Source organism: Dendropsophus ebraccatus, chromosome 3 (genome assembly GCF_027789765.1).
Source record: "Dendropsophus ebraccatus isolate aDenEbr1 chromosome 3, aDenEbr1.pat, whole genome shotgun sequence".
Lineage (NCBI taxonomy): Eukaryota > Metazoa > Chordata > Amphibia > Anura > Hylidae > Dendropsophus > Dendropsophus ebraccatus.
The window spans coordinates 38,170,436-38,184,777 of record NC_091456.1 but is presented as its reverse complement, the minus strand read 5'-3'; the positions used below and the strand labels follow the sequence as shown (position 1 = coordinate 38,184,777).

The following is a 14,342-nucleotide window of genomic DNA, read 5'->3' as shown; positions in this document are numbered from 1 at the left end:
GCCCTCACCCGCTCGCTCCAGCCGCGTGGAATAGCGGCAGCAGCAAGGGGGGAACGAGGAGCAAACAAGCGCTAATAGCGCTCGTTTGCTCCTGTTAGTCGGCTGGAGGAGGGCTAATCGAGACTGCAACTGCTGCCAGACACCGCTGTCACACACTGAAGGGGGCCACGGTCACTGACAAACACGGAAGGGGGGGGGCGTCCCTGAATCCATCTGACACTGTCTGCAGATCTATCAGTAGCCGCTGACAGTCTCAGATGGCTTCAGAAACGCTCTGTCCCTTTCAAAGCCAGCCTCACACACAGCTCCCTTCCCCCGAAGCTCCTATCTCCAGTCCTGCAGTGCCTGCACTCTCTTCTCTCCTGTTATCTTCTCCTGCTGCTGCTGACGACACATGTCAGGGACAGGCAGGAGAGAAGAGAGTGCAGGCGCCGCGGGGCTGGAGATAGGAGCTTCTGGGCCGGGAGCTGAGCTGTGTGTGAGGCTGGCTGGAAGCTATCTGTATGTGGAAATAGCCACTACTGGGACCAGAGCCTCAGAAGAAGAAAGCTGCTGCTGAGGAGCCATGTGAGAGGTGAGTATCCTTTTTTTGTTTGTTTTCCTGCTACGCAGGGGAGCTAGGGGTGGTAGTTGTGTGGGGAGCTGTAGTTGGGGGCTGGTAGTTGTGTGGGGAGCTGTAGTCGGGTGGGAGCTGTACTTTGGGAGGCTGGGGTGTAAGTTGTTTGGGGGGGCTGGGGGTGATAGTTGTGTGGGGAGCTGGAGATAGTAGCTGTGTGGAGGACTGTAGTTGTGTGAGGAGCTGGGGGTGGTAGTTGTGTGTGGGGCTGTAGTTGTGTGCAGGGCTGGGGGTGTTAGTTGTGTGGGGGGCTGGTAGTTGTGTGTATGGCGGGGGGGGGGGTGGCGTGGCCATTTACCCTAGGGCCGGCCCTGATGATGTTCCTAAATCAGAGATTGTTGCAGCCAGGGAAAGAACTTAGCTTATATAGTCACTTTTGTAAAACCTGCCTCCCCAACAACAAGTAATGCCAGTCTTAAATAAAGCCCTGCCCATTGTTCATGGGACAATCTGAAACTGGCATTGTTATGCCACACAAGACGTATTATTAAACACAGCACTATGTATATATTAATTAAAAGGACCGCTTAATAATCATGATTTAATGTTATAGAATCAGTGTTAATTACAGTTACACAATAATTGGCAACATTTGCAAATTTTTTCCAGGGACACTTAGGTTTTGCCAGTGAGGGGTGTGGCCTAATGTGGGTGTGGTTTGTGGGCGTGGTCTGTTGTGTGTGTGTGTTTTGTGGGGATGTGGCTTGTCATTGGTCTTGATTTTAATTCAAAATTTTACCGACATCGTCTTTATTGTATGGACCATACACATGAGTATAAGATGCTGGAAAGATGGGTGACCTCCATCATACTGACAACTATACAAAATGCTGGGAAAGCTGTGTGACCTCCATTATACTGACTACTATACAAAATACTGAAAAGCTGGGTGACCTCCATTATACTGACTACTATACAAAATACTGAAAAGTTAGGTGACTTCCATTATACTGACTACAAGATGTTGGAAAGCTGTGTGACCTCCATCATACTGACTACAAGATGCTGGGAAAGCTGGGTGACCTCCATCATACTGAGTACAAGATGCTGGAAAGCTGGGTGACCTGTAACATACTGAATATAAGATGGTGGGCGCCCTGTAGTGGCCAGAGGAAGAATACTGCCTGTAGCCAAAACAGTGAATGGCAAAGCAGTTTGTCTTTAGCTATAAGCCTCATAGGCTTCTAGTTAAAGGGAATGTGTCACCTAAATTTTCTTTTACTGATTAGAATCCAATACTAAAACTTTTTTTTTTTTTTTTATTTCTAATCTGTTTCTATTTTCTGACTTTACTTTTTCTATATTTCATTAATTGTACATTGTTATGGGGGCTGCCAAATTGCCTGGACTGTTTTTTAGAGCATTTAGTGACATATTTTACAGCAAGACTCATGGACATGTGGTGTGGTACTCGGCCAGTGTTGGTCGTGACGCCAGTGCTAGTCCAGCACACAGGTGTGATGTTGGTACCTGTTTTAGTGTGGCTGGTCTGTAGTGTTCCCCAAATGGTTGGTAACCTGCCGGGTTGTTATGGGTCCCTTGGGCAAAAAATTACATCTCAAAAAGCTCAACAGACCAAAAAGTAGAAGCGGTATAAGGCCATGTTTACACGTTGTAAGACACCGGCCGGTTCACGGAACGGCTGGTTCAGAAAAGATCATCCCGGATGGTACTGCAGTACCAGCCGGATGATCTTTACTGCCGCTGAATTAGGATGCGGGTGCATCCCTGCATGCCTGCACCCGAATTCCCCGCTGCTCACTTAAAAATGTCCCCGCAGCTCTGACGGTACGGAGATTTATGTAGAGGCGGACTGCCTCTACATAAATCCTGTGCGTGCGCAGAGCTGGAGTAGGTTTCCTGCTTATTTTTTCAGCAAATAATGATGAATTAAGAGTCTGTAGTCGGAAAAATTTTAGGATACCCTCCCACACACTTTTTGTCTGGCGTTATTGAGGCCCCCCCAAAAAAGGCCAATGTGGTGCATGGCGGTTTTTTGTTTTTTTTCAATGCATTTGTGTTTTTTTTCTGGCATTTCTAACATTTTTGACTTTATGTATGAATGATCTTGTCTGTGGTTTAGGCGTTTTTGTGTGCTGAATTTTTTTTCTCTGCCATGGTATGACTGGACCACAAAAGGTGCTAAAAACGGCAGGAAAAAAAACACCATACGCACAGCAATGGTGTTTTTGAGACAACTACAACAATCCCATTGAACTCTATGGGGGAAAAAACCCACACCCTCAGCATGCTGACACAGAGCCTCAAAAACGCCATGTGGCATATAATAAACTTCCATTAAGTCCCAGCTTATATCTCTCCGCTGGCATTTTTGAAAACAAACAAACAAAAAAACATCTGGCCATGGCATTTTTCTTGCCATTTTTTAAAAATTTTAAGGCAGTGTTAAAACACGAGGAGAAAATAACCAAAGTGCAAAAACTAAAATTGGCTGTGTCCTTAAGGGGTTAAAATTACACACTCTCCAATGCACTCTCCATTGTTTTCAAAGGAAATCTGTGTCACAGTTCACACTGTAAACAACGGCCGTTATTTTGCTTAAAATAAAGACGTCGTGGGAACATGGCCATAATATTGTGCATTTTCTGCTACAGATATCTGCAGATAAACAAATACAATTCCAAAAACAATGAGTTGTGCATGCAGATTTTGTTGTGGATCCACATTGTTTATGGTGCACAATCTGCAACACTGCATTGTACTTTTTTAGGTGCTAACCTAAAATAAATCCACTGTATTCACACATAGTATTTCCGTCAGTCTTTTTTCAACCGAAACCAGGAGTGGGTTGAAAACACCTGAAAGGCACTTGCAGATTAATTTAGAGTTTTTTTTCTACAGTGTAAAAAACATTTTTAAAATTTCCTTCACTTTGTTGATAATGAAAATCCACTTCGCAGGACTCTACCCTAAATGGTTAAAATTAGCTGCACAGACCTAGATTCACCTGATTCCCATCATTGTAGCTGCAATGCTTTATATCTTCTGGCTGGGAATGGAAACAGTGAGTTCAGTATGGGGAGCTGGGTGGTTTTGGTCCTGTGCCTTTCCTGGGTGTCTTCTCTCTCAGGCCAACTCGGTAGGTTTCTATGTAGATGGAGTGAGTGGGTGTTCTGCCTATATTTGTGGTGAATACAGTGTCTATTATAATGCTGTTCTTATTTGTGAACACTACATCACCCCAATGTATTTGTTGTTGTGATGACCGTACCCTTTGCTTTTCTTGGTCTTTACATGTCTGAGGGTTGGCATACGTTCATTCATTTCTGTCTTGGTAGGATTGTTTTTCTGTGTAAAGTCAATGTCTGCCCTTGAACACTGCTTCTATTTTTTTCTTACTCCAGACTGGTTAAAAAAATTTGTTCTGATAAAAAGCTTAAAATCTGCATAGACTTCAATGGTGATATGGCTGTAGTCTACACAAGGAGTTTCTTGCATCCTGTAATCCATTGAAGGCTATAATAAACCAAATCTGCATAGACTTCAATGGTGATATGGCTGTAGTCTACACAAGGAGTTTCTTGCATCCTGTAATCCATTGAAGGCTATAATAAACCAATCTGCAGGAAGCTCCTGAACTCCCTCTGGTGGATGCAGTTGGTATTGTATGTCTATAATCAGGATGTTTGTCTGTACAAGCACAGATAGGTAAAGTCTTTCTTAGCACTATAATTGCTCCCATTGGTGGAGGACTCCTTGTATCTGTTAATGACACCTTATAATAGCTGAATTTAGTTTGGAGACAAAGTGATAAATACCTTCATTGATAAAGATCTATTGCAACTGTACCAAACACCGCCTGGTTCCTGTGCTCTATGCACTGGAGGTGGGCTGGTGCTCCCAGTGCATTAATGTCACAGCCGCGTGGCTAAGGGGATATTAGTGCAACGGAGGTTCAAACACTTTCCCCATTCATGGCATGATATTGATACATCATGCCAGGTGGTAAGACTCTTCTACAGGGCTTTGCTGTCCATAGAATACAGAACGTGGGGAAAAGCCCATGTTTTAAAGGGACTGTACCATCAGGCCTGGACTGGAGGCAGGCTGACACCCCCCCTCTCCGCCGCAGAATCCTGCCTTGATCAGTGTCTGCTTTAAGCGAAGGGGAGGGCACTCGCTCCTCCGTTGCAGCCACTCTCTGCTCAAAGAAGTGACATGTCAATCCTTTGAGCGGTGGCAGCTGATGCATGTGCTCCCTCTCTTTCGCTCAAAGCAGGACACTGAGCACGGCAGGATTCTGTGGCGGAGAGCTCCGCTGTGGAATTCCAACCTTGCTCAGTGTGAACGGGGCCATAGAATGGAGTCTGACATTTGGGGAGACGTGCGGGCGACATATTTAACATCGCTTTTCTGAAGCGTGTACATACCCAAAGGAACTAGAAGGTGAGAATAGCTTGTCTTTACTCCAGTCCCCAACCCTAGGGACCCCTGCCTTCAAGACAACAGTATTCTATGGCACATATTAGTTGGGCCTGATGAAACTTTACACTGTAGATCCAAGTTGTGCTTTGTGAACAGAGACTTATAAAAGCTGAATTACTACCTTTTTGAACTCCTTTTTCTTGGCAGCTCCTCCAAACACTGTTTTCTATGAGTGCAACAGAACGTCTATAAGTTTGGCTGTTAAAAGTGATCCATTAAAAAACAGAATGTTGTTGGACCCTAGAAACCTGACCTTGGGGAAATGTCCGGTCTCCAGTACCACTTCACTACATGGCTTCCTTGTGTTTGAGTATGGTCTCTATGATTGCGGCTTCTCCAGACTGGTAAATTTGTTAATCCCTCTGCCTACAAAGAAATGCTATTAAATAGAATAAAACTTGAACCTTCAAGCTCTTAAAAGTTTTTGCACAACTGCATGACCATTTGGCATGCAGCAATAAGTCACCAGCTCCAAAATAGACCACCTGGTCACCTAGGTAATAAAATGTACTTTCAATACACCAGCCTATAACCCTGATACCCATAGCCTGCAACTCTGACAGGAGGCAGTATTAGCCACCTTTGTTACAGGTGGAACATGTTAGTTACAAATTGTGCAGCTAAACAGTGTGAACATGGCCTTGATGCATACATTCTAAAGTGCTCAAATTTACTTCCTATACAGGTTTTTGGCAAAGCTGCAAAGTTTTTTACAGACTTGGTTTACAAGCCTAATCTAGCTGCTAACGTGTTTAATCAGCCTTTTCGACAGCGAATAAACTGCATATCAAACATGTGAGTCTTCATTGTTTTTCAAATTTTGTTTTAATGAAATTTTACTATTGAGGTTTCTTTTAGGGCCCTTTTACATGGAAAATTTATCTGACAGATTTTCTGCCAAAGATTTGAAGCCAAAGCCAGGAATGGACTATAAACAGATCAGGTAATAAAGGAAAGCCTGAGATTTCTCCTCTTTTAAATCCATTCCTGGTTTTGGCTTCAAATCTCTGGCAGATAATCTTTCTGTGTATAAGGGCCCTTAGACACAACCCATGATAAAGTTAAAAGGGTTGTCAGGTGTTGGTAATTTCCTATATACCTGCGATCATTTAGAAAATAAACCTCCTACGCTTGCCTGTCCATGCTCCCCTGGTGACCCACGCTGATGGCAGAAGCTTCACTTCCAAGCCATCTCTGGAGTTATGGCCCACTTGGCAGATCTTTGGCTGCAGTGCTGTCACTCCCAAGATGAAAGTCTCTGAAGTGAAGAGTTTGTAGTCAGCTGGGGTCCCTGGAGATGCCACCAGCAGGACACTGGGGGAGTGTGGACAGGTAAGAATAGGATGTTTGTTTCCTATATAGCTGCGGTCATATAGAAGAGTAGTGTTTAGTATGAATAATCTCCCAATATCAGCAATGTGTCTAACTTAGCCCATCACTGCTTGGCATATATATATATAAAGCTGGTAATGTAAAAAAAAAAAAAAAAAAAAAACCTGGCTGCTATGGGCAAAAATGGAAGTGTGCTAAATCTGGGCCATAGTGTGCCTCTCAGGAATTACGTCATTGGAGTAAGGGCCCTAGTCCACGGGACGATTACCCTTAGAAAGATTGTTAAATCATTTGTCATTGAACGATAATAATTTTGTGTAATAGACAACGGTTAAACGGCCAATGAGAAATTGGTGGTTTCATAGAATTTGGCCCTTTTTTCATTGTTTGCAAATGGTTCCGTGTAATACGTCAATCGCAGTAGCGACTACCACGAGCGGTCCTAAGTAATCATTGTTCCGTGTAATTTGGTGAATTTTTAGGTCGCTTGAGATCGTTAGTCGTCGAAAAATCGCTTTGTGGAATAGGACTCTTAACTACTTCTGCTTGCACATTTCTTTCTTAGATCCATGAACCCTTCAGTCCTTCAATCTACAGTGGAGTTGCAAGTATCTGGAACGGGCTACTTTGACTTCTCATTCCTTTTCATGAATGGTAAATATCTTAACCTCTGTAAGGATTCCTAAAGCTGTGTTAATACACAGTATTTTTACTGCAACTGACCACCTCACAGCAAAATGGTTTAAGAAACGCTGTGTGTGAACACAGCCTGAGAGTAGTGAGTGGATGAGTCTTCTGTCTCTGACTGGCATGTGAGAATACTCTACATAGCGTTCCTGGAGTTGTCTAAATGCATTAAACAGTAACAGAACTTCCTGTTACAAATAACCAGAATGAGAGCTCATGCATGTGATTGCATTGTGGATCAGTATCTCATGGTTCCTAAATACAGCACCTATAGGCAACTGGCAAAAACTCCATACATGCAGCTGCCCATGAACCCTTTAGTCGGGTCTTAAAGCTTTTTTATTTATTTAACTTTAGGGCCAAGAATCTGTGCTTTTAATGTTTGGAGTAATCCTGCGAATTCGCATCACCTAGACTTGTATATAATATACCATACCTTTCTAATATTTAAATAACAACCAGATTCCACCTTTCATTCCTCACAGACTCTGTGGAATCTGATTGGTTGCTAGGGGCAACTGAGCCAGTTTCACTTTATACCATGTTTGATCAATCTCTCCCATGGTACCTTTCATATCAGTCTGTGCTTCCAGAATAAAAAAAAAATATATAATATATAATATAATATATATATATATATATATATATATATATATATATATATATATATATATATATATATATATATATAAAAATCCACCCTTGGCTTTTGCTGAAAAGGCCATCAATCTGCAGAAGTTTTTATAAAAAAAAAGTGGGAAATCTTTTCTATCTCCACCTATATTGAGGCATGTTCTGTACATGAATCAGTATGCTTGGGTTATATTGTGTTTTTATTCTCCACCAAGGTGACTTCTCTGCACCTGCAGAGGTCAAAGAATTCTTTCTTGGCTCTCCAATCTACTTGGCTATATCTGTGGCACTGGCAAATCATAGATCTCTGCAGCTCTATGTGGATGAATGCATTGTGGCACCTACAGATGACCTTAGAAATTCAACCCAGCGCTATGTCTTAATCAACAATCATGGGTAAATGTGAATGTGTTTGTGGTAAAATTGCTCCATGTGGTAACCATATCAGTTCTTGCTTACAGAGCCTATTACACGGCTCACTGATTGTGCAGGCAGTGGCTGCATGGACATTAGTGATGTACCACCAGGCCCAGGCTGAAGCACTGGAGACGGGCCGACCCACCCTTAGTGGGAAGAAACTCAAGCCCCTCCATGACATGACTCCATTAGAATCAATAGAACCCTAATATAGAGGGGCTAGGGTTTCCTCCCACTAAGGTTGGGTCAGCCCGCCTCCAGTGCTTCAGCCTGGGCCTGGTGGTACAGTCTCTTTAAGGGGTACGATGTGTCGGTATACAGAGAGCCATAAAGAGGAGCAGACAAAGTGCAGTTTATGGTGTTTCAAAATGTTAGGCAGTGAGTGTGACCTAATCTTTAGGCTTTCTTCTAAATCCAAAGTGCTCTGAATCTCTAGTATGTCTTTGAGAAGATCGTGAGATATGTAACTTTTGCTAGTAAGATATATGTATAAACTGGAGCACAGTGGCAGTTTTCCCTAGTACACTAACAATAGTAAGGTGGGCACCACTATATTACTGAGAAAAAAAGTTGGGTGCTACAAATGTGCCAAACTGGATAACGAAAAAGAGAAAAACACATATAAAACAATAACTGTGCACACCAAAAATAAAAATGCATAAACTTTATTGACAGTTCCAAAAAAAAGCTTAAACATCACATGCAAGACCCTGTAATTAAAGGTGTGCCCCCCCCCCCCCCCCCCCACTAGATCAGGATAACAATATGACAGACTGGGTCAATAGAATGCATGTACTAAATACCACCAAGTAAATACAGAATATACAACCTGTAATAAGGGGGTCACCCAGGTGATCAGTGGAGAGAGAATACCCACTGATCACCTGGGTGACCCCTCCTATTACAGGCTGTATTGTACTTTAATTTTTGTATATTCTGTTTTTACTACATGTATTCTGTTGAAGCTTTTTTTTTTTTTTTTTTTTTTTTTTTTTTTTTTTTTTTTTTTTTTGGAGCAGTCAATAAAACTTGTGCATTTGTATCTTGGGTTTGTGCAATTTTATGCGTGTTGCATTCCCTAGTACACTGGCACAAAATGCATACTTGCACATCTTGAGGGCATTCTTCCCAAATTAAAGGTACAGCTCTCTAAATCTGCTGCATTGGAATTCTCTCTAAATCTGCTGCATTGGAATTCTCATGTTGGAAGAACTGCCAGGTTTTCTTATAGCGCTCTTCCAGTTCTCATTCCATTGTAGGCTCCAGATTGGGTAGATGGTATAGTTGGTCTGGTGTAAACTATCAAAATGGCAGTGTACTTAAATTGTGGGATCTGCTGTCCAACTAACATTACTTTTATGGCAGATGTTTTGTAGATGGTAAAGTGGCTTCCTCAAGGTTTGTGGAGCCTCCTCAGCTGGATACGGTAAAGCTTACTTTCCCAGCTATGAGATTTGTTGGCACCACTGATGAGGTAAGCATGAACCCCCTCCTCAGGAACCGTTAAACTATGGGATTGGGGAAATAACTTATCTTTCTCCTGTGCAGATCTATCTTCACTTCAGGCTAATTGTTTGGGATCCTAAAACTACAAATGTTCTGAAAGCATGTTCCTACCTAAGCGACATTAACAGGTAAGATTGGAAGTGTTTCAGATGGTGAGGCCTCATGACTAAGGGCCGTATTACACGGCCTGGTAAGGAGCCCGCTTGCTCCTGTTTCCCGCTCGCAGTCTATTACACGCACAGACATCAAGTGGGGGGGAGCTGCAGCCCAGACAAACCTTAGAATCACTTAGGTGGCCCATTGATGGTAGTGGTCTGCTGCCACTGCTCCTATTACATGACCAGCAGGCCAATAATAGTTTGGTGTAATGGGGCCCTTAGCCACTTTACTGTCTAGTAGTGTCCCTCCCCCTTGGGGCTACTCATGACAACACGTGGTGATATGGCTTTCCATAATTCCATACCCTGGTTTGCAACCTTGTGTGGCTGCTTATTGCAAATTGTACTATTGATCATTGACCTTCTTACAGCTATTATACACAGAATGCATTCCATCAACAAGCAAAGGATCTCTGTATCTTCTCCTGGAAATTGCACTGTAAAGCATCACTAGCCTGTGTATACTGGAACTGTGTTTTAAATGGGGGGGGGGGGGGAATACAGAATTAGAAACAGTGTGGGGCAGGTCAGTAAGTAGAATGTCATCCCTTATGCTGCGTTTACACGGAGCGATTATCGTGCGAATTTGACCGATAACGGTCGAATTCAAACGATCGTACGTGTGAACGCAGCGAACGATCAACGATTGATCTTTCAGCAGGTTCTCAAATTGTTGATCGTTCGCGAAAAATTCGCAGATCGTTCCATGTGAACAGTCGTTCTCCGATTTAACCAATGTGCGAGATAAGCTTTAGGCGATCGCAAAACGGTCGTACCGTCTAAACGCTGATCGTTATGAAAGAGTTACTCCATCGTTAGTCATACGATCGGGCGAGTTATCGTTCCGTGTAAACGTAGCATTAGACACATTGGGGGAGATTTATTAGACTCGGTGTAAAGTGAAACTGGCTCAGTTGCCCCTAGCAACCAATCAGATTCCAGACTCTTTGGAAAAAGGTGGGAATCTGATTGGTTGCTGGGGGCAACTGAGCCAGTTTCACTTTACACCATGTCTAATCTCCCCCATTGTCTGCAGAAATTTACCACCTGGTCTATCTAGTTTACCATATATACATTCAGTTACTGTAGACATACCAGTGGCATCCTTAGATTGTCCGGGTGGCCTGCTGTCACTGCTCCTACTACATAGAGCGACAAGCAGCAGACTGTTGCTGCCACGACTGGACCGTTTCAACATGTTGAAAGGCCATTATCCGTCAGTATCGTGTATGTCAGCTGACAGAGCCCCTTAACATGCGCTATTACACCAAATGATTGGCTAAGTACGTCCAATAACTGTTTGGTGTAATAGGGCCTTTACACTAGGATGGGAGAATTTAAAATTGCGTACATTATATGCTCTAATTGATGGGATGTCTAAATCTTTATTTTAGATGGCAGCTTCTGGGCAATCCACAAAGTGATCTCTGCAGCTGCTGTGATTCTAGCTGTGGGCTATCTTCCAGACAGAGGAGAGATGCTGGTAGGTAGCAGTATAGTTGATGTAGCAGGTTAGTGTTAAAAGGCAATTGCAGGGACACTACACACAGCAGACATTTTTCACCAGGACTTGTGAATACTCAAATAGTTAAACTACTCTTTTTGTTTTCATGCAGATAAGGGCAATCCTGGTATTCATACAATGGTTCTGGGGCCATTCAAAATACACGATCCATCTGGTGTTGAGAGTCCAAATGCCAATGATTCAAAGGCATTGCAGAGTGGCACAGGTAAGGCTTAGTCATGTTTTTCTAATTGTGTACAACCTCTACAAGGGGCTGTCACACTAAAGCCCCTGTTACGCGGGCTGACAAACACGCTTCGCTCCTTGTTCACCGCTAATACACAACAGCAGCAGCAAACGGGTAAGTGCAGGGGGGGGGGGGGGGCGGGGCTACCTGGGTGATCACTTGATCGTCTGGGCAGTCCATAGGGGATAGCTGCGGTCTGCTGCCTCTATTCCACGGAGTGACTGTAGCAGACCATTATGAGTAGTTTGTCTTTCAACATGTTGAAAGACAAACTACTGCAATGATCAGCCAACATCGTTCACTGTACTATCAGCCGTGACAGCCAATAATCGTTCCATATGTAACCATATAATAGGGTCTTTACATATGTCACTGATTTCATGGAAGAAAATAACGGGATAATCTGGTTTCTCAATATAAAATGCACAGCGTATAATTAAAACGTGAATATTAAACCGGCAAATCTGTTTATACTTTAGCAGTGTTCACCTTCAGCGTAGACTGCAAAAACACCATCTATAGGCTTTCCTTCATTTTAATACCAATATAGAGGGGAGCTAAAATCATTAAGGATGAGACTATTAAAGCAGCGTGACTCAATTTCCCTCTGGCACTAATGTGCCGAAAGAAAACTGACATTTGAACTGATCCCATTTACTTGAATAGCACAGTTAATATCTGGCATTGGACGCATCTTGCAGCGTTTGCTCATCCTGTCCAACTAAATGGGGGGGGGACAATTGCATCAGTTATCGTCAGGCTTTCTTTTATCGGTTTCTGGTAAAACAAGGGAGTCGCACTGCCTGATTGTGAACCCAGCCTTAGATTTTAAACTGTCTTGAATAACTTGAATAAATCTTAAAGAGCCCTCATATTAAAGGAGAAGTGTGGCAAAAATTTATTGCCCCCCAAAAGTTATAAAAATCCCTAAAATACAGGTGGTCCTCGACTTACGACGTTATCCGTTCTTGCGCAGCGTCTTAAACCGAATTTCGACGTAAGTCGGATCATACATTCATGCAGTACTGTACCATAATAGTACTGTGCTGTAAACACTTAGCATACAGTAGGTGTTAGGATAGGCTAACACAGTGACCCTACATAAGTATCAATAAACACACATAGGTACATCAGGTGGCATCAGCAGAGTCTGGCTTAGGTTTGGGAGCCATAATGCAGGGCGTTATAGCAGCCAGGAGACTCGTTTTTCTCAGTCTGGAACCTGTCACTGTATAGTACAGTACTGTACTGTATTCTTCCGCCACTGCACGTACTCGACTTACGACGGAACCGCCTAGGTCGGAACAAGGCGTCGGAACAACGAAACGTTGTAACTCGAGACCGTCGTAACCCGAGGACCACCTGTATGTGCATTTCCTGTAATAAGTGTAAAGTGCACTACTGCATCAAGGCTTCACTTCCTGGATAAAATGGTGATGTCACGACCCGACTCCCAGAGCTGTGCGGGCTGTGGCTGCTGGAGAGTATGATGGCACAGGGATGCTCAGTATCCCTCCAGTGCCCTGTGTCCCTCTTTCATCATCCCCTCCAGCAGCCACAGCCCGCACAGCTCTGGGAGTCGGGTTGTGACATCACCATGTTATCCTGTAAGTGAAGCCATGATGCAGTAGTAAATGCAGGGAAAAAAGCACTTCTATGTGCATTTCCCGTAATAAGTGTATATTGGTAACTTGTATAACTTTTGGGGGCAATACAATACTTGAATAAAAATTCTCCGGACTTCTCCTTTAATGAAGAGGTCTGTTTGGGATGTGCATGTTTTCAGTTTAGTAGGGCTAGATCAGTAAAGATTTGTTTTGATAGTTATTAAAATCAGTCACCCCCTTACTGGTATGGCTGCACCACTGGATAGACACTAAAGGTGTTATCTGGCGTTACTTGCTGTCCTTTGGAGATCAAACATGTTATGCTTTCTTCTCCGTGTCCCCTGCTGCCTGCAGCTGCCACTTCTGAGATGTCAACTTAAGTGACAGCCCACTCAGCCAGTCACTGACTTGAGGTGGGACAGCGCTGCAGTCTATTGAGTGAGCTGTCACTTCTGAGGCTAGTTTAGTTTCTGAAGTGGTGACTGCTGCAGTCAGCAGGAAATGCTGCAACAGGACACAGGGAGTGTGCAGGGGAAAACATTGTTCTTCCAGCAGGGCAACATTGTATAAAATTTCCTAACGCCATACAACCCCTTTTCATAAAAGCATTCAGAACATTACTCAATTTTTATTGATCAACAGGCAGCAAAGAGGTAAGTTAGTAGTGCATGTCACTGATTGGAAAATAGGCATAAAACATGGCAGTGCTGGGGCTGATGGGATTCTAAAAAAAAGTATTAGCATGAAATGTGTAATTGTTTTTTTTTTTTTTAACAAAGTACACAGGCAAAGTTCCAAATGCTTTTACCTATACAGCAGTGCAGACAGGGATGACTGGTTTCCCTTTTTAATAATTAAAGCAAATCTGCCTGTTTCTCCTTCTCCCCCTGGATTACAGCCTTCCCCATACCACCTGTGGCTGGAGCAGTCTTCCTGGAGCTTCTAGTCCTGCTGCTGCTGTCCTTGGGTGTTGCTGTTTATGGCCGTTCTGTTAACCAGGACCGTAAAGAGCATGAAAAGACTGCACTTGTTGCTCACGAAAACTGAATGTCTTAAATAAAGCACTTTTGTTTTCTACTGCATGTCATGTGAACGTTATTGTGTCTTATATTGGCTAGAGGTAGCTGGTGGCAAGAACTTTAAAGGGGTTATCCAGTGCTACAAAAACATGGCCACTTTCCCCCTCTCG

The 14,342-nt window shown here is 43.2% G+C and overlaps 1 protein-coding gene across 1 annotated transcript; it reads left to right on the top strand.

The window, feature by feature from the left end:
* The first annotated feature begins 4,952 nt into the window (after nucleotides 1-4,952).
* Nucleotides 4,953-14,227, top strand: LOC138785478 (zona pellucida sperm-binding protein 3-like). The gene is made up of 10 exons (XM_069961477.1): nucleotides 4,953-5,023; nucleotides 5,210-5,406; nucleotides 5,748-5,857; nucleotides 6,960-7,048; nucleotides 7,930-8,110; nucleotides 9,497-9,605; nucleotides 9,680-9,765; nucleotides 11,190-11,278; nucleotides 11,412-11,525; nucleotides 14,052-14,227. Exons 2-10 carry the CDS (start codon nucleotides 5,290-5,292, stop codon nucleotides 14,198-14,200), a joined length of 1,044 nt encoding a protein of 347 aa, XP_069817578.1. The 5' UTR covers nucleotides 4,953-5,023; nucleotides 5,210-5,289; the 3' UTR covers nucleotides 14,201-14,227.
* The last annotated feature ends 115 nt before the right edge of the window (nucleotides 14,228-14,342 follow it).